The sequence below is a fragment of the Hippocampus comes genome, unplaced genomic scaffold (assembly GCF_001891065.2).
Source record: "Hippocampus comes isolate QL1 unplaced genomic scaffold, H_comes_QL1_v1.1 scaffold384, whole genome shotgun sequence".
NCBI classification, from domain to species: domain Eukaryota; kingdom Metazoa; phylum Chordata; class Actinopteri; order Syngnathiformes; family Syngnathidae; genus Hippocampus; species Hippocampus comes.
The window spans coordinates 562,165-580,826 of NW_017805700.1; the positions used below are offsets into that span (position 1 = coordinate 562,165).

The 18,662-nt window shown below is 43.5% G+C and overlaps 1 protein-coding gene across 2 annotated transcripts in view; it reads left to right on the plus strand.

The window, feature by feature from the left end:
* Positions 1-18,662, plus strand: part of pde4dip (phosphodiesterase 4D interacting protein) — a 151,206-nt gene that overhangs the window by 73,810 nt on the left and 58,734 nt on the right. The window contains exons 10-14 of one of the 2 annotated variants that reach the window (XM_019882631.1): positions 3,350-3,487; positions 3,789-3,956; positions 4,271-4,449; positions 4,524-4,773; positions 9,659-9,773. In XM_019882631.1, coding sequence (XP_019738190.1) covers positions 3,350-3,487; positions 3,789-3,956; positions 4,271-4,449; positions 4,524-4,773; positions 9,659-9,773 — 850 coding nt within the window. The remainder of the gene's footprint in view (positions 1-3,349; positions 3,488-3,788; positions 3,957-4,270; positions 4,450-4,523; positions 4,774-9,658; positions 9,774-18,662) is intronic. The other variant, XM_019882630.1, reaches the window with a different exon arrangement.

Below are 18,662 nucleotides of genomic sequence, written 5' to 3' on the forward strand. Positions count from 1 at the left end.
TCTGTCAGCTAAATAGGACCTAAACCACTCAAGAGCGCTACCGCCAATGCCCACCAAGTGCTGCAAACGAGTCAGCAGAATACTGTGATCCACTGTATCAAATGCTGCAGTTAAATCCAATAGAACTAGACACACGTAGTCTCCGGTGTCATTTGCCAGCAGGATGTCATTAGTAACGTGTAACAGGGCTGACTCCGTGCTATGCATCGTCTTGAAACCTGACTGGAAGACCTCCAAGATGTTATGTTCATCCAAGAAAGATTTCAACTGCATGTGCACCACTTTTTCCAAAAATTTTGAAATGAAAGGCAGTTTGGAAATGGGCCTGAAATTTGACAGCACATCTGGATCAAGACCAGGTTTCTTGATCAAGGGTTGGACCACAGCATGTTTAAACTGTTGGGGAACTATCCCAGAAGAGAGGCTGCTGTTGATGATGTCCAAGACCGATGCACCAACACTCGGTAGAACCTCCTGAAAGAAATGCGGGGGGAGAGAGTCGCAGGGGGAGCAAGATGGCTTCGTCTGGTGAACTACATCCTCCAAAAGCTTCAAGGACACAGTTTCAAAAGAATTTTAGCACCGCTGCACACGGAATATGGACAGAGGAGTCAGATGCGGTATTTGAGACCGAAGTCCTAGCTGTAGAGACCTTATCAATGAAAAACTGAAGGAATCTGTTGCACATCTCGGGTGAAGAATCCGAGCAAGAAGGCAGAGGGGGTTTTAGTACAGAATCTATCGTTTTAAATAGTGCGCGTGGGTTGTGACGGTTAGCTTGAATAAGGTCCGACAGATATTCTCTTTTGGCCTCTTTTACTGTGAGCTGGTAATTACGCCAGCAGTCTTTCCAAATTTGATAAGAGACCTGCAATTTGTCTTTTTTCCACTTGCGTTCGGCTTTGCGACACCCCTGCCTAGCTGCGCGAGTTTTGTCGTTAAACCAAGGCTCGAGTTTAGGTTTTGGGAGCACAGTTTTTGAAGGAGCCACCAAATCCAGGATGGCACGGCATGATGAGTTGAACCAAGAGGTGAGTTCCTCTGTGTTAGATGAGGGTACGCAAAGGTTATTAAAGCCATCAGAGAACCGACTAGCAGTGCGAGGGTCAAAAATTCGGCGGTTGCAACTAGGAGCGGGAAATTTTACAGCAGTATGCGATAAGACTACGTCAAATAAAACTGCCATGTGATCAGAAATCCCATTTTCAAGGACTTCTAGATTTGACACCGGTAGACCATAAGCAAGGACAAGGTCTAAAATATGTCCTTGTTCATGTGTCGGGCTGGTCACATATTGCACGAAATTAAAAGAGTCGATAAGTCTTAAGAAGTCCTTTGCTAGTGGTTTTTCCAGGCAGCATACATGGATATTAAAATCCCCCATTAGGAGGATATGATCATATCTCAGCCTTTGTTGTGTATTCACAAATGAGGAAATCACAAAATAAATTTGATAGCCCCCCTACAGAATGTAGGAGACTAGACTGTCTCAGAAGTTTGTTATTTATTCCTTTGTTGTGTATTCACAAATGAGGAAATCACAAAATAAATTCTGTAGGGGGGCTGTAGAATTTATTTTGTGATTTCCTCGCTTGATTTTCTCTTTTGATGTATAATTTTCAATGTTCATAGTTTCATTGAAGGACTCATTAATTTACCTTTTTCGGAGGCGGTCATGAATGCCTCTCGAGTTGAACGGAAGAAGAGAAGGCACAGAGATGGACAAAGACGTACCTGTATTTGTTGAGGCTGTGAAAACCATTACTAAAGTGTGCATTTTAAAAACACAACACCACAGGTCTCCTTTTTTCGGAGCTGCAACAAAAAATTATTCAGCAGCGACACAGTTCACTGAACAAACAGCAAGTTATAACATTGTAAGCATGTCTCCAGCAAGGAGCCATTTTGGGGTCGACATATTACCGTAATGACCATATACAAGGCGCACTGGATTTTAAGGCGCGCTGTGAGCTTTTAAGAATATGGATGACTTTTCGGTGCGCCATATAGTGCGGAATGAGTATTGCCAACAATCATCCCGTTTTGTGACCGCTACTTGTAGCCATTAATCCAGACATCATCTTTGATTTAAAAAAAAAAAATCAGCACAAATTATTTTATATATTTTTGTTTTGCAGGCTCAAGGTTTTTTTTAAGATTGTGCACCTGAGTTAATGTTGGTGATCACTTTGAATGCATTGTTATTTATTTATTTTAGGTCATTTTAATTTTCAGTATTCTATGGTTTGACATGGTCCGTGAAAAAATATTTATTGCTAAATTAAGGATTTAATTTTACTTTTGAATTTCAGATGCACTTTAAATCTTTTCTGTTACAGTTAATGAAGCTATTCTTTGTTGTAAGTTGGTCCATATTTCTTTTTTTATTCTCTTATACGTTAATAAGGATACAGTGTTATGCAGAGGTGTACTTAATTCAATAGCCTGACAGCAGTCAGCAGGAATGAGCGGCGGCTCCTTCTTGCATCGCGGGTGTATCAGTCTCTGGCTGAAGGAGCTGCCCAGTGCTGTCAGCATGGCACGGAGGGGGGTGGGAGGGCCTGTCCATTATAGCTGTTAGCTTAGCTAGCATCCTCCTGTTGCCCACCTCCTCCAGAGTGTCCAGGGATCAGCCCAGGACAGAGCTGGCCCTCCTGACCAGTTGGTCCAGTCTTTCTCTGGCCAGCAGACTATGCCATAATGAATGACTGAAGCCACCACAGAGTCATAGACGGTCTTAAGGAGTGAACCCTGAACTCCAAAAGACCTCAGTTTTCTGAATAGGAAGAGCCGGCTCTGCCCCTTCCTGATTAGAGCGTCTGTGTTGGTAGACCAGTCTAGTTTATTGTTGAGAAGAACACCCAGGTACTTGTAGGAGGTCACCCTCTCTTTGTCCATACCCTGGATGTTCATCAGTGCAGGTGAGGAATGTTTCCGGCAGAAATCCACAACCAACTCCTTAGTTTTCCCGGGGTTGATCTGGAGGTGATTCAACAGACAACATTATAATTCAAATTAATTAATGAACATCTCAGTTCCCAAAAATCAGATTTTTCTGGCTATTCCTTGATGGGTCAGGCATTAAAGCGTTAATAGTATAATAAGCTGTACGACCACAGTTGCTTGCAAATAGCTTTAGACTGGCATAAAATGAACCAGTATTAAACTAAAGATTTTGTTTTCACTTTGTATGAACAATGCTGGCAAGAATGACTAATCCGCAATGGCCATTATTGTTTTTATTCTTGGTAGAATGAAATAAAACATTAATTTCAACCAAATAGCAACCGACCAACCTACATCACACATCAGACTTGGCTTGCTTGTCACTTTTTTTTCCAATCCCTAGCGAGCTGTAGATGACAAGTTCCACTGTATCGAGGAGAAAATGGCAGAGATGCGTCAGCTGCACAAACTTCTCCGAGAGAAGGAGAGCGAACTCGAGAGACAGCGTTGTGTCCTGGCAAATAACGAAGGGACGATCAAAGTAAGAAATCACCTTCCTTCGCTTTACTGTACTTGTTTGTTTTTTTTTTTGTCATGCGTGTAGAAATCGAGAGTTAAAAAACTAAATTTGCCTTCTCTTAATACAAAAGCTTCTCCTCTACAAGGTTTTAGTCGGCCTTTTGGAACTTCATGAAATCAGAAATAAAGGAGAGGTCCTTGTCATTTCTTTGCAAATTAATCCAACCATGTTATTAAGGAGCCATCAGGGTAATATTATACAATTAAACGAAAAGGGCCTTCTTCAAAATATGTTTCCAATATGCTTTTTTTTTTTGTGTCAGAGTCTGGAGTTGCTTCTCTGTGATAGTTCTCTGGAGCTGGAGCAGATGCGTGATGCCTGTGGGAGCATCCAACAGCAACAGCAAGAGAGTCAACAGAGACAGAAAGAGAAAGATGCAATCCTCAACCAGCTGCAGGTGGCATTGCAGGCCCGAACACAAGAAGTCCAGGTACTCACACAAAAAAAGGCAACCTTTGGAGGGGAGGTGAAGCTAATTAAATGTTCAAGCTTAATATGTCTATGTTTAAACAAATTAGCATAGCCCTTGATATCAACCCAGAGAATAAGAACCTTTCATGTCTTTCACAAATGAGACAGTTTTGTTCGAAATACATTCTTCATTAAATTCAAAATCACTTAAACTACATCTGGTCTAAATCGACCCTAATAGGCAGTTTCCACCCAGATGTCAATTTTGTGTTATCACGCTAATAATTTGTGAATGACACTGGTATTCTTTATTTATTCTTTCTTGTGCTGCAGGATTTGCGTTCCTCCTTATTAACGCAATTACATTCTGGACCAAGCGAAGTTCTGGAGGAGTTGAACGCCCAACTGCAGCTCAAAGACCATCTCGTCCAACAGATGCTGGCTGACCAGACACAACAGGCCCAGCAACATCAGGAGCAGGTAAAGGATTTGTTCAGAACCATCAGTACAAGCGACCAATATATAAAGGGACTGCAGAGGACCCTATTTGTGCCACTCACGGTAAAATTAACGATTGTAATACAATGGAACACTATTTCCAGCATTCAGCAAACCAATTTGGTAAGTTCATGGCTGAGCAGACAGCAAGGCTCCAGGACATCGGCAAACAGCTCATCTCAGATTTTGGATCGAGATTACGATCTAATATTGCTATGGAGATTGAGATGGGAGAGAGGGAGATGCGAGAAAAAGAGAATCAGGAGCCGAGGAGCAGACATGCAAGCAGACTTGACTCGCCCACAAGGATCTTCCATGTTAATTCAGATATCATCAAGGTAAGTGGAGAAAAAGTTACCACATCGCAGTGCTCCAACAAGTGGCTGGGGAGAGGGAAGTCTGGGCTTCCTTACTAAAGTTGTTGTCCTCACGAATAACTCAATATGTGGTAGAGAATGGATGGAGGGATGGAGGGATATCACAATGTGTAAATACTGTGTCAAAAGCAATTAATCATATAACTGTAAAACATAAATGAATCCTGCTTTATTTTCTGTTTTCATTGCACATACCTGGTGCCTCCCAGGGAGGTACTGGGTATGACGTCCGTCCCTGCGTCTGACGTTAAACTGCATCCAACTGGTCCTCCAGGATGGGGTTTGGGCGTGAGGTTAACAACCTCACCCTGTAAAACAAAAACCCGTTATAGAAATGACGAGAGGAAGCCATTCCGGTAAATCACGGGAAAGAAGAGACGGCACATCCTTGGATGTATCTATGAAGGGGCCAGGTGAAATCCAGTAGGAAGCCCGACACCTGATGACCCCGATCTTCGTAACCAAGGCCAACACCAGAGTAGGCACCTGGAATGTGCGCACACTGTTCCAGTATGGTCGCATGGACCAGGTGCTGACGAATATGAGGGACTATCGGCTGGACATCTTAGGCGTTTGTGAAATGAGGTGGACGGGGCAGGGGCGCCTCATGGTTGACGGAGCAACTTTTCTGTACTCTGGGAAGCAAGACCACCATTCCCATGGAATCGGCATCATCCTCTCCAGCGGTGCGGCACAAGCATTGGTTGGATGGAAGCCAGTGAATGAACGGATCATCACAGCAAGGCTCTATATGCCAAAGTAACCATTGTGCAAGTCTCTGCCCAACCAAAGTTGCCTCAGAGGAAGATAATGACACCGTCTACAACCAGCTCCAGACCGTGTTTGAAGAGATCCCCAGTTATGACATCAAGATGCTGATTGGAGACTTCAACGCAAAACTAGATTGTGACAGAAGAGGCCTTAATGCCACAGTTGCACCACATGGGTCTGCAAGTTCCACGAACGACAACGGGGCGAGACTGTTGATGCTAACCAGTACCAACGGCCTCAGCATTGACAACAACTTTTTTGAGCACAAGCGGATGCACAAGTTGACCTGGGTTCGACCTGGTGGCAGGACCCGAAACGAGCTGGACTACATCTACGTCAACACAAGGTGGCGCTCGTCATTGCTAGACATTTGCTCCCACAGAGGTGCAGATGTGGGTTCAGACCATTTCCTTGTGGTGGGTAAAATCAAGCTGAAGGTGAAGAAGGTGCTGCCCAAGAGACCTTACGCAGTGGACAAGCTGAAGAATAACAACATCTCAGAAAGCTTCTGTGACGAGTTGAGTAAGAAGCTCAAAGTACCACAACACCTTGCAAACATTGAGGAGCAGTGGGGTATGTTCTCTCATGCCATCGCTGAAACTGCAGAAGCAGTTATAGGCAGAAAGAGGGCTACCAACAAAGAAAGATGCATAACAGACAGCACCTGGAAGTTGATTGATAAAAAGACGGTGGCCAAGATAAAAAGAGAACAAAAGAGGAGGCTCCGGAGCTGGAGGATGGACGACGAAGAGTACAGGCGTTTGGACAGGGCAGTGAAGTAGAGTTGCAGGAAGGACAAAAGACAGTGGCTAGAGGAGAAAGCAAGAGAAGCACAGGAGACAGCACAGAAGAACAACACTATGACCCTATACAAGATTGTGCGGGAGCTAACCAGCTCCAGGAGCAGCTCTAGCGTGCCAATCAGGAGCAAGGATGGCAGGACACTCCTAAGTGACGAGGAGCAAGAAGCAAGATGGGCGGAACACGTCAGCGAGGTCCTCAACCAACCAATGCCTCCCTTGCTCTTCAATTTCGATCACGATACACCAGCTCCAACTCTAAACATTATATTGGGAGAGATATCCGAGACTGAGGTTGCCAGAGCAATCAAGAGCCTTAAGAACAACGAGGTACCGGGATTCGATGAGGTAGCTGCCGAGTTGTTGAAGCATGGCCAAGACGCCGTTCTGGAGAGCCTTACCTACCTGTTCAACCTGATTTGGCATACTGAAGAGCTTCCTGCCGACTGGAGACATGGGGTCATTGTCACGCTGCCTAAGAAGGGAAACCTCGCAGACTGCAATAACTGGCGGGGCATCACACTGCTGTCAATCCCCGGCAAGGTATTCTGCAGTATTCTGCTCCATCGCTTTAAAGACGAGGTGGATAACATCTTGAGGGAAGAGCAAGCTGGCTTCAGGAAGGGAAGGTCTTACTCGGAACAGATCTTTACCCTTAGAAACATTGTAGAGCAGTACCAAGAACTTCAGCTACCACTTATGATCAACTATATTGATTTCAAGAAAGCCTTTCACAGCATCCACTGGGAATCCCCGTGGCAGATCGTCCAGCTATATGTGTACCCCTCAAGTACATCAACATCTTCAGGTCACTGTACAGTGAAACTCCTCTACAACGAAATCATGTTTGCAGCAAGAAATTTTTCACAACACGGGGTTTTTCACTGTAGCAAATTTGATCTCAGATGTAAGCACACACACACACACACACACACACACACACACACAAACGTATGTGTCCACACACACACAAACGTGTGTGTATTCTATTTTTATTCCGATAGTGCATAAGTATCATACTTATGCACTTAAAGTATACTTTAAGTATGAGCACACGCTTATTTGACACTTCATATTGTCAGTGTAGAAAGAAAAAAAGGGAAAGAAATTGCAAAATTTACGATAAGCATTCAGTTTCACTTACATCAATTTCTTGGATAATGTCTTTTATTTTGCTTGCTCCGTCTCTCATTTTGATCACTTCTACCCTCTCTTCCAGCATCAGAGCTCTTCTTGTCTTAGCTGCTTGACATCAAAAGGTCCGTTTTGTAGCCATTTTAGCAATGCAACGTCCATGCTCGTCTGAATCTAACAATTCTAACAATAACAAATGCTTCGTGGACCCGGTGGCTTTTCTTTCCACCATCTCACTGTCTCTAACTCGACCTCCCCTCGATCGCCACCCAAGACAGCGTTGCTCAGCTGATGTCATGCAATAAACTTTTAAGCCAGCCACGGACGCTTCGTAGTCCTCGATGGCCATCGTTAGTTCTCGAAGGCTAAAAACCTTACGCTAACTGGAGCGCTTCTCTCTCTTTAGTGCTCCAGTTAGCATAAGGGTTTTAGCATGATAACAAGTAAAGCATTCGAGGAAACGTTCGTTTATTTGGATGTCCGTCGAGCCATAAGCAATTTACTCTGAGCAGCTAATCGGATGCATTCCACTCTATCTTCTACGGATCGAGCTTCAGTATCTACACACATAGACAGTGAGGTCGCTCTTGGCCAATCGGAGGCCAGGATGATGCTCGGTAAGCCAATGGCAGAGCAGCTATGAGTATGTTGCGTTCAGGAAAATCGCAGCTGTGACCGAAATAAACATTGTTCACTATGTAAACCAGTGTGGTGGTTGCTGTTGCCGTTTCCGAACGAAGCAGTGGAGGTCGCTGTTGGATTAGACTTCGTTGTAGTGAATGTCTTTGCGAGGCTGGAGCAGAGAAAATGATTTCGTATAACGCAACAGGGGGGTTTTCATCGTATGGGGGGCAGTAGAATGAGAATGGTGTTAATTTTAATGCATGAAGATTTTTTTCACATTAGGGGGTATTTTCGCCCGTGTAGGTTTCGTTATAGAGGAGTTTCACTGTACCACAACTCTACTTGTCAGCCAGTCTCCAGGCATAAATACTGTATTCAAACCATGAAAACCTAAACTTTTATGTATATGTAGTCATTAGTCATGCCTGGTGTGAAACGCTCAGCATCACAACTCACTTTGAATTGATTCAGGCCTCTGTATCTTTTAGGCATCAGAGCGCGCTTAAACTAATACAGACACAAGCGATAGGTAGAGGCAATATGTAAATGAGAGGCGGACAGTCTCGCACCATGTACAACAGTTACAAAAAATAGACAAAATCCAGTGTGATCTAGTGTGATCATAAAAGTTGGGATGTGTGGGGAGACAGAAAACTAGTTCCCCCTGCCTTTCTTATGGCGCCAGCAGACAGTTCTGAAGTGTTGATCTTGTTGGATTTGTGACGGTCCTTTGTTGATGTTCATGAGGCTGAATGTCTGCTCACACACGTAGGTTGAGCCAAACAACATCAGCATCTTCCATGCCATCCTTCAGAGGTTTGAAAATATGGCTTCGTGAAGTGAAGCATAATAGTCATTCAGTATAAAGGACTTTAACCAAACTTGAACTGAAGATCGATTAGTTCCAATTGCAGCTCCTGCGATCCTGTATTAGGGTCTTGTGACAGACGGCAGGACAGCAGCTCAAGTGACGTCCCCCCCAAAGAAAAAATATATATTCCAATAAAAAGAACATCTGAGACGCTCAATCACGGCTTCGCTCCCAGGAGCCAAGAAGGAGCATGTGTCTGCGCACATTCGCTGCTATCACGTCTTGGACAGAAAGGACCCACAAGCTATTCTAGGCTTTAAATCAAATATTTTTATGTCGTTCGGTTTATAGAAACAAATGTGACGTCTAACGTGAACGGAATGCATCCGTGAAGTGACACGCATGTGCACAAAACACGTCACGTGATGCAGCGTTTACAAAAGTAAATATGGTCCCACATGTCGGGGCTCAAGTAGAGCAAGGAGGGGAGATGTTGAAATATTTTGAGGACGTGAGCCGACGCTCCTCAAGCTCCTCATTTCATGGATACGTCACATCATGGTTCCACGAAACAAATATGAACCATCTAAATGGGTGAATTACTGGAGAGAGAGAGAGAGAGAGAGAGAGAGAGAGAGAGAGAGAGAGAGAGAGAGGTTTGTCTCTGATGTGACATATGTTTTGTCTTCATTTGGGTTGATTCCAGGACCTCCAAAAGGAAATTGTAGATCCTCCTTCTGACCTCCCACTTGTGGAAAATCTTTCTGAGGAGACTCAAGTGCAGAGGGAAAGCCCCAGCAGCAGACAGCTCGAGTTTGGAGGTGGGCATCAGAGCATGGGACTGGTTTTGTAGCGGCAACTACACCAGCAGCTGGCAGCTTTGATGGTGGTGGATCTTTGTACTAATTTCACTAATGAAACTTTTTTTTTCCTGTTATTTACTAACAATGAGCAACAACTTGAGTGGTTATTAACATTGTTTTCACAGCAAGAATTTGGGGAACTCGCCTGACTTTAAATCAAAGCACTATTAGTCACTGCTTTACATTGGTCTCAGTATACAGGTATTACTCCTTTCGCTACATTTCACCAAACACTGACTGGAAAAACAACATTTTCAAATCTTTGAATGGCCTCGCCCTACGTTACCTCTCTGAGCTCCTCCACCCCTATACTCCTGCGCGGTGCCTCAGGTCTGCGGTCCAGGCATTATTACACGTATCAAGAACTAAGCAGAGGCTCAGAGGGGACCGAGCCTTTTCCATTGCTGGTCCCTCTCTTTGGAATGACCTTCCACTGAACATTCGGCAAGCCCCCTCACTGCCTATTTTTAAAACATGTCTCAAAACTAATTTCTATTTTTTGGCGTTGAGTCAGCATGACTCAGACTTGATTTTTAGTTTTACTGGGGTTTTTTGCGCTTTCTACTGTCTTATTAATTTATTTTGTTTGTTGTTGTGTATATGATATTTGCTCCATGTACAGCACTTTGTATACAGTGATGGTTGTTTTAAAGTGCTCTGAAAATACAGTTGAGTGAGTGTAATTTACCCGCATGGATTGCTGTGGCTATTGTGGTGTCTTTCTCTTAGTATTCACAGATGCATTGCTTTTCCTAACTGAAACTTCTTCATCGAAATTATTCAACTGTACAATTGTTCAAGTTTTCAAGTGATACTTAAAATCATTACATCTGACAAAAAAAATGTATCAAATTGGGGGAGGGGGACACACATACAAATTAAAGGGGAAGTCAAGTCAAACATGTTCTTTACCATGTTTTTTATCATGTGTTCTGTTTGCCCCCACTTGTCTAACCATGGTATTCCGGTTAATATTGCATGTGTGTAATAGGAATTAAGCAGCAAAATCCACACGTTTTTATCCAGCTTAGGGGGCAGTCGTTTTGCCACTTGCTATCAGGTAATGACCAATCATGGCTCACCTGTTTTCCAGGTTTGGTCATTTCCCAAGATGTTTTGAATTCAATGATAGCCTGTCTGAAGTTCAAATTAAGTTCAAGTCTGCCCAATAGTGGTTTTTCTTTTTCATTAAAATTGAGTTATGTTTTCTCACAAAAATATGTTATGAACTAAACCCAAACATTGTCTGATTGGCAGTTAGTCATGTGTTTTACTATTGGGGCAAAAAAAAAAAAAATTACATCAAGTTTTTAAAAAATGTCCTAAAATGAATTGGTATTCTCAGACTCGATCTAGTAGTATGCAGTAGTACAGACCTCCTAAAGTGACGAGGAAGGAAAAACAACAATGCATTCTATCCCCAGAAAAAAGAAAAACAAAAATTCATTCATTTCAGTGGCGGATGCTGGTCTGTCAAGGAGGGGAAGCTCAATTTCGGCCTACATCATAAAATGTGTTCGTTTATTTATACGTGAATTCTACTCTCCGTTCCTTTTCAAGAAAATGATCTGTGTACAATAAAACCCACCAGAAATAAAAGATTGTGTCGCTAGTCGTTTTCAACAAAGAGAGTGTCGCTAAGATTATTAGAAGTCTCCAGTTCAACTGAGAACAGAATGAGAATTGAAAAATGCTCCCACGAATGCCTACACCAAAAGATCGGTGATTGGCTCATTTCGCTGTCAATCAAAAAGAGATTCAGGCTCAGACAGATCATCCAATCATCATGCAGAAAAGCTGAGTGTACGGGGCAGCCCATAAACACCCACTGTCCATAGACTCCCAAAGACGCTGAGCGTCCTATGGGCGGGACATAACCAGCATTTATCCAATGACTCGTCTCGTTTCAATGCATTGGGACAACCTACACTGAAATCTCTAGACGCCCAGCATCCACACAGTTTAAAGCACAGTGAATCTCCAGGAATGAATGAGAAGAGAGTCACGTCGTAACCAGTAATAAGAAGTTGATTCGGAACAAAAGTTGAGCGCGTTGTAGCGCATATTTAGTCAATGACATGTACACACAATTGTATGTACACACATATATTTGATCACTTATTTTTTGACATTTTAGGGGAAGCTGAGCTTCCCTTGTACGTAGTCTTAGAGCAATCGCCTCTGATTCAATTGTAATCATTGCTGCGAGGAACGCAAATATTTGCGTAGGAAGGCATTTTTTTGTATGAGCAAGTATTTACTTCCGGGTCAGTGTGGCGACTGTACCCTCCAATGCACATCCTTTTCACGCACAGCAGTACATGGAAGACGAATAGTCATGTCGGAGGACTTGGAAAGATTAGTTTTAGATTCATTTTTAAAATAAGATAAAATAGGTTAGATGACCCGAAAGCCCATTAAAATAAATTGTTCCTTCACAAAAAAAGCCTTTGCTTTATTTCGCAATGATTGCGAGGGAGCGCATAATTTTTCTTCTTCCATGCCACCTTAGGGGCTCCCTACGATAGAATCACTGCTCAAACACATTAATGTATTGAATCTTACATAACTGTTTTAGGAACGAAAGCTTTGTATCTTTTTTGAATGAACACTTAGGTCTTGTCCACACTGTATTATATTTTTCGTCATGATTATGGTACATGAAGAAAGGTGGTACTTGGTGTAAGAAAATCTGAGCCCCACTGCATTGTTCCTTTCCGTTTATGAGTTGCATGTATCATTGTTGTCCACTTGGTGTTGTCAGTCTCACCTGCATGACTAGATATACGGGTTTGTGAAGACATGGATAATGTGAATAAATGTCCAGCGTGTTCTTCCGGACCGCCAATCTCTCGATATATTCACAGTGGATTTATGCACGACCACGGACTTATACATGTCATACATGTCACTGTTATTGGTCCAGCAGACAATGAATGGATGGCATTTGCTCAAAACATTAGACAATCAATCAGCAGTGAAAACATCTCCTCCCTGTCTGTGGCATAACTGGCGACAATGCTTAAAACGTAGCTGTATTTGTTCGTACACCAAGTCTTACCGTCATCTATAAATATACTAAAATTGCTGTAAAGAGTTGCGGCTGGTCATGGCTGGAGCGTGTGGTGCAAGATCAAATTGGGGGAGGCGACAGTGTTGTTACAATGAATACGTGACAAAAAAACGTTTTTGTCTAGGTCATCAAAATAGTGACTTAAGAAGACCATGTACCTCGGACGGTATGTTCGTTTAAAGTGAATTCGGAAGGACGTTAATTAGCATAAAAGTTCATTCACACTAACAAAACGGACCAAGCACGAGAGATGATGTGTGTGGAATTCTACGCACGGTGACCATTTGTGTCATGTACGCGGCATTTGTTGCAGAAACCTGTATGGACATTTCACCTTTAATGGTGCCTTCACAGATGTGAAAGTTACCCATGCCATTGGCACAAACACAATCCCATACCATCAATGATGTTGCCTTTTCAACTCTGCGTCCATAACAGTCTGGACCGTTCTTTTCCTCTTTGGCCCTGAGAACATGACATAACAATATCCAAAAGCAATTAAAAATGTGAACTCATCAGACCAGTGAACACTTTTCTACTTTGTATCCGACCATCTTTGATGAGCTTGGGCACAGAGAAGCCAGTGGTGTTTCGGTGTGTTGTTGATAAATGGCTTTTGCTTGAATTGTAGAGTTGCACTTACGGATGTGGCGGCAAACTTTATTTACTGACATTAGTGTTCTGAAGTGTTCCTGAGCCCATATCCTTTCAACATTGATGTTGGTTTTTGATGCAATGCCACCTGAGGGATTGAAGGTCATTTGCATTCGATGTTGGATTTGGGGCCTGTTGTTCACACAACACCCCAACTACATTGGAATTGGGTTTGTACTTGTGTGTAGGGTGGGTGAGCTTTGATGTGAAATTTTGTATTCCGATAACTCAAGGGTCTTTCACACTGTTCTTCATGGGCCACTGTCCCTCAAGGGCAACTGCCCTACCTGTTTTCCATCTCTCCCTGCAGCAACGCACCTGATTCAAATGATCAGGTTATCCAGCTTTTGCAGACCTTGCTGATTATCTCATCATTTGAATGAGGTGTGTTGCAGCAGGAGATGGAAAACAGGCAGGACAGCATCCCGCGAGGGAAAGGATTGAAGACCCATGAGATAACTGAACAAAATATTCAGTTTACAGCTGTTTGAGTTATTATGGTGTTTTAGCTTGGTTAAATGAATGTGGATATGGCCAATAACTAATGGAGCACAGTGAGACATACTCCTTTGTGCTGTTATTTGGATTTATCTGTTATCTTTGAGCAAATTAATGTAAATTGCAAATTGCTGAAATAAAAAAAATATTGAAACACATGTCCCTACGTTTTTGCTTTTCAGTCATTCCTACATCACCATACATCAGTGATAATTGCTTATCTAAAACTCAGAATTATCTGTTGGACATTAAAATAGAAATGATTAGTTCACTAAACTTCTTTGTACTGTTAGATGCTAATGCACATTTAAAGCACTGAACACATAAGGACACTAAAGCCTGTTTTAAGACATATAGTTAGTTACCCCAGATGAGCACTGTTCCATATGTCCCTTCACCGCCTTGTGTCTGACAAAGGAAAGCTATACTAAAATAAATAAATAAATAAATAAAAACAATCCAGCAGGAGATTTTGGGGATTCACAAATTGAAACACATTGGAAACATCAGATTAAATATTCTGAATTTGAAACTCATTTTCACATTTCAATGTTTCCTGCACCATCACTGGAAGACAAAGAGGTAGATGTAGTACTTTTTCATATCCGACACCAATGTTGCTGCTTCTAGCATCAGCCAACACCAATCTATGACCAACCTGATTTATTTTGTCCCTGTAAAAGTTGTCAATAATATTTGGATGTTGTATGCTCGATACCGACATCTAAAAACACCACGTGAAGCCTCCAACAACTCTTCTGGTCCCCTAAAGGAAGGAGGAAATCAATCACACAGAGGTCCTGTCTACTGTATTTTACAGACCATTTGGTGCAACATTATTAGATACACTATCACTCACCTACTTAGTGCCTCTAAAGTCAATGAAAAAATATTGGAACCGTCCTAGAGTTCTATCTGCTTGTGCAGGCATCAAACCTTCCACTCCGCTCACGGAATCTTGCATGACCTCCTCACAAACACTACATTCAATGTGGTTTCCATCAGGTCGCAGGCTGCTACATCTGCATTGTAGAACACAGCGGAGGAGGACAACTTTTACCCCTCCCTGTCCCAACTGTCACTAACTAACTGAATGCACAAAGCGCTTTACTGGACAGAAGCTGGTATACTGTATTTTAACTGCAGCACTTTATGTATGTTTTTAATGTTTGTTGCTTTTTTGCCTTTTTTTTATGCTGCTCTTATGCCTGTAATGTTCTGGAGTAATCCGGAACGGATGCAGATCCCACAAATGTTGACTGAGACAAAACAATCTTATTCAAAGAACGTTATTACAGAAAAAAAACGACAAACTACAAATTAGATCGCTGGTCAAAAAAAGCCAGGAAAAACGTAACAAACAAAAAGCTCTTGCAGAAGGCAAGGAAATAAATAATGAAAATAGCTGCTCCCAGTGTCCTACAGAACTTCTTCCAGACCTGGGATACAAACTGTGGACCTCAGTCGGAGACCAAATCCACAGAAATACCACGGAAGCGGAACATGTGCCTGATGAGCAGTTGAGCAGTTTCTAGTGCCGACGGGAGCTTGGAAAGAGCCACGAAGTGGGCCATTTTAGAGAACTGGTTGACCACAATAAGTATGACTGTATTCCCTTCTGACATACTTATGAAGTCCAATGCGATGTGTGACCAGGGATGAGACGGGATCGTTAATGGCCACAGTAGACCAGCAGGAGGTTGACGGGAGGATTTCCCACAGGCACAGGGTTTGCAGGCCCCAATGAAGTTTGTATCGTCTTTCTTAAAGTCTGGCCACCAAAATCGCTGCGTACAGTAATGACAGTGTGGGTGCGGTTAATACCAGGATGACAGGCAATCTTGGAAGTGTGGCCCCACAGTAATACCTCTGGGCGTACTGCCACAGGCACAAATAATTGTCTATTTTCTAAATTTCCAAGGCCTCAATAATGATCTTTTCAATCTCCAATCGCAGCGCTCCCACAATGTGGTGATCAGGTAGAATGGGCTCAGTCTTGTTAGTGTCTGCTGCAGCATCATGGAGTCTGGAGAGAGCATCTGGTTTCTGTTTCTTAGAATCTTTGTGAAAGGTTTAGACAAAGTCGATTCATGCAAAGAGCAGATCCCACTGTGCTTGTCAGGAGTTCAACCTAATGACAGAGGAGATTTAGCATAGATTCTTGTGATCAGTGTATATTGTGAATTGTTTCTTGGCTCCTTCCAGCCAGTGTCGCCACTCTTGGAGTGCCAGTACAAAAGCTAGTAGTTCACAGTTTACCACGTCGTAGTGGACTTAGTCGACAAGAGAAGAAGGCACAGGGGTGGAGTCTCTAGTTGACTGGAAATTGCTGTGACAGGACTGCCCCCACTCCTGAAACCTCGACCACAAAAGGAAGATTGGGGTTGAGATGGGTCAACACTGGTAGATTAGTAAATAAGGTCTTAAGTTCGGTAAATGCCATCCCTGCGCTAGGAGTCCAGGTGAATGTGGTCTTACTCGAGTTCAACTTGATCAGAGGCGTTACCTTTTCACTATAATTAAGGATAAATCTTCTATAGAAATTTGTAAACCCTAAAAATTATTGTAACTGTTTTTTAGTGTTGGGTCAAGGCCATTCAACCACAGCCCGTGTCTTGGCTGGGTTGGCTCTGAGCTGTCATTGGAAGCTGGTTGTGTCGTCAACCTTGCGCAGGTTGTAACATTGTTGTAAGTTGGTAAATGCGAGCCAGAAACGCTCAGCTTGTGTTTATCTGACTCTAGCAATATGTTAGTTGGACTACATTTCACATGATTCTTAGACACGGAAGCAAAAATACTAATTCCGGTATGAGGAAAACTTAGATGCTTGCGAGCCTGTGGTGAGTTTTGGCTGATAGATTGGATTAGACTGGTTGTAATAAAAACAATTTGAAGGAGCCCGAGCTGGTGTGTGAGGCAGTCAAGTTGCAACTGGATGTAGTCGGGCTTGCCTCCACACACAGCTTTAGCTCTGGTACCAGTCTTCTTGAGAGAGGTCGGACACCCTTCCACTCTGGAGTTGCCCTAGGTGAGAGATTTCAAACAGGTATGGGCATACTTATTTTCCCCTGGCTTGGCGGGTGTACGATGGTGTTCACCCTGGTCAATGAGAGGGTAGCCTCTCTCCGCTTTTGCATGGGGGGATGGGTCCTGAGTGTTGTTTGTGCCAATGCACCAAACAGCAGGTCAGAGTACCCACCCTTTTTGAAGACTTGGAGGGTGTGTTGGAGAGCTCTCCCCCTTGGGACTCCATTGTTCTAGTTGGGAACCTAAACACACGTGGTGGCAATGCCAGTGAGACCTGGAAGGGCATAATTGGGAGGAACAGCCCCATCCCCCACATTCTGAACCAGGGTGGTGTTTTGTTACTTGATTTCTGTGCTCTTCACGGATTGTCCGTGTTCAAACATTAGGGTGTACATATGTGCATTTGTAAACAGGACACCCTCGACCGCAGGTCAATGAATGACTTTGTAATCATGTCATTTAATTTGGGGTCGCTTGTTTTGGACAATCGGGTAAAGCGACGGGTGGAGCTGTCAACTGATCAACACCTGGTGTAGTGTGTTGACTCGGTTGTTAGGGGAACATGCCCACTAGACCCATATCTATTGTGATGGTGTGCTCGGAACGTTTGGTAGAATCCCCTGTCAGCGTTTCAATTCCCAACTTTGGCAGAACTTTACCCACATCCCAGGGGAAGCTGAGGACATTGGTCCTCAATCCGAAAAGGGTGAAGTGCCCTCTCCAGGTCGGGGATGAGATCCTGCCCCAAGTGGGGAATTTCGAATACCTTGGGGTCTTGTTCACGAGTTCACGAGGACAAAAGGGAGCGTGACATTGACAGGCACATTAATTAATGCAGCGTCTGCTCTGTTGCGGACTGTGTATTGTGTTGAAGGAATTGACCCAAAAGGCGAAGCTCTCGATTTACCTGTTTAGCTATATTCCTTTCCTCACCTATGGTCACGAGATGTGGTCGTGACTGAAACATCCCGGAGACAAGCGGCCAAAATAAGTTTTCTCTACAGGGTGTCAGTACTCTCCCTTAGAGATAGGGTGAGAAGCTTAGTCATCCGGGAAGGACTCCGAGTTGAGCTGTTGCTCCTCCACATTGATGCCTCGTGGACGTCTCCCGGTGAGGTGTTACGGGCATGTCCCATCGGCAGGAGGCCCCAGGGACGACCTAGGATACCCTGGAGAGACAATGTCTCCCAGCTCGACTGAGAACACCTTGGGATCCCTCCAGGAGAGTTGGAAGAAGTGGCTGGATAGAGGGATTTTGGGGCTTTTCTGTTGAAGCCCCTGGCTCCGTGACCAACCTCGGATAAATGGTGGATAATGGATGGAAAGATACTAATCCAGTCATTTTGGCATGCATTGAACTCGATGCCGATACCGTGGATCGGATTGCACTACCCCTGGTCTTCGCCTGTCTTGTGCTTCACTTGCACACTAATGATCGGTCTTTTTTGGTTTACTGCACACAATTTAGTGGTGTTTATAAGGGATGTGATTTCAGTCTCAAAGAAGATATTAAAATAAACTGCTCCCTAAACAGCAACATAATTATAATTCCCCCCCCCCCCCCCCCCCCCACCTTTCTGCGGGTGATATGGATA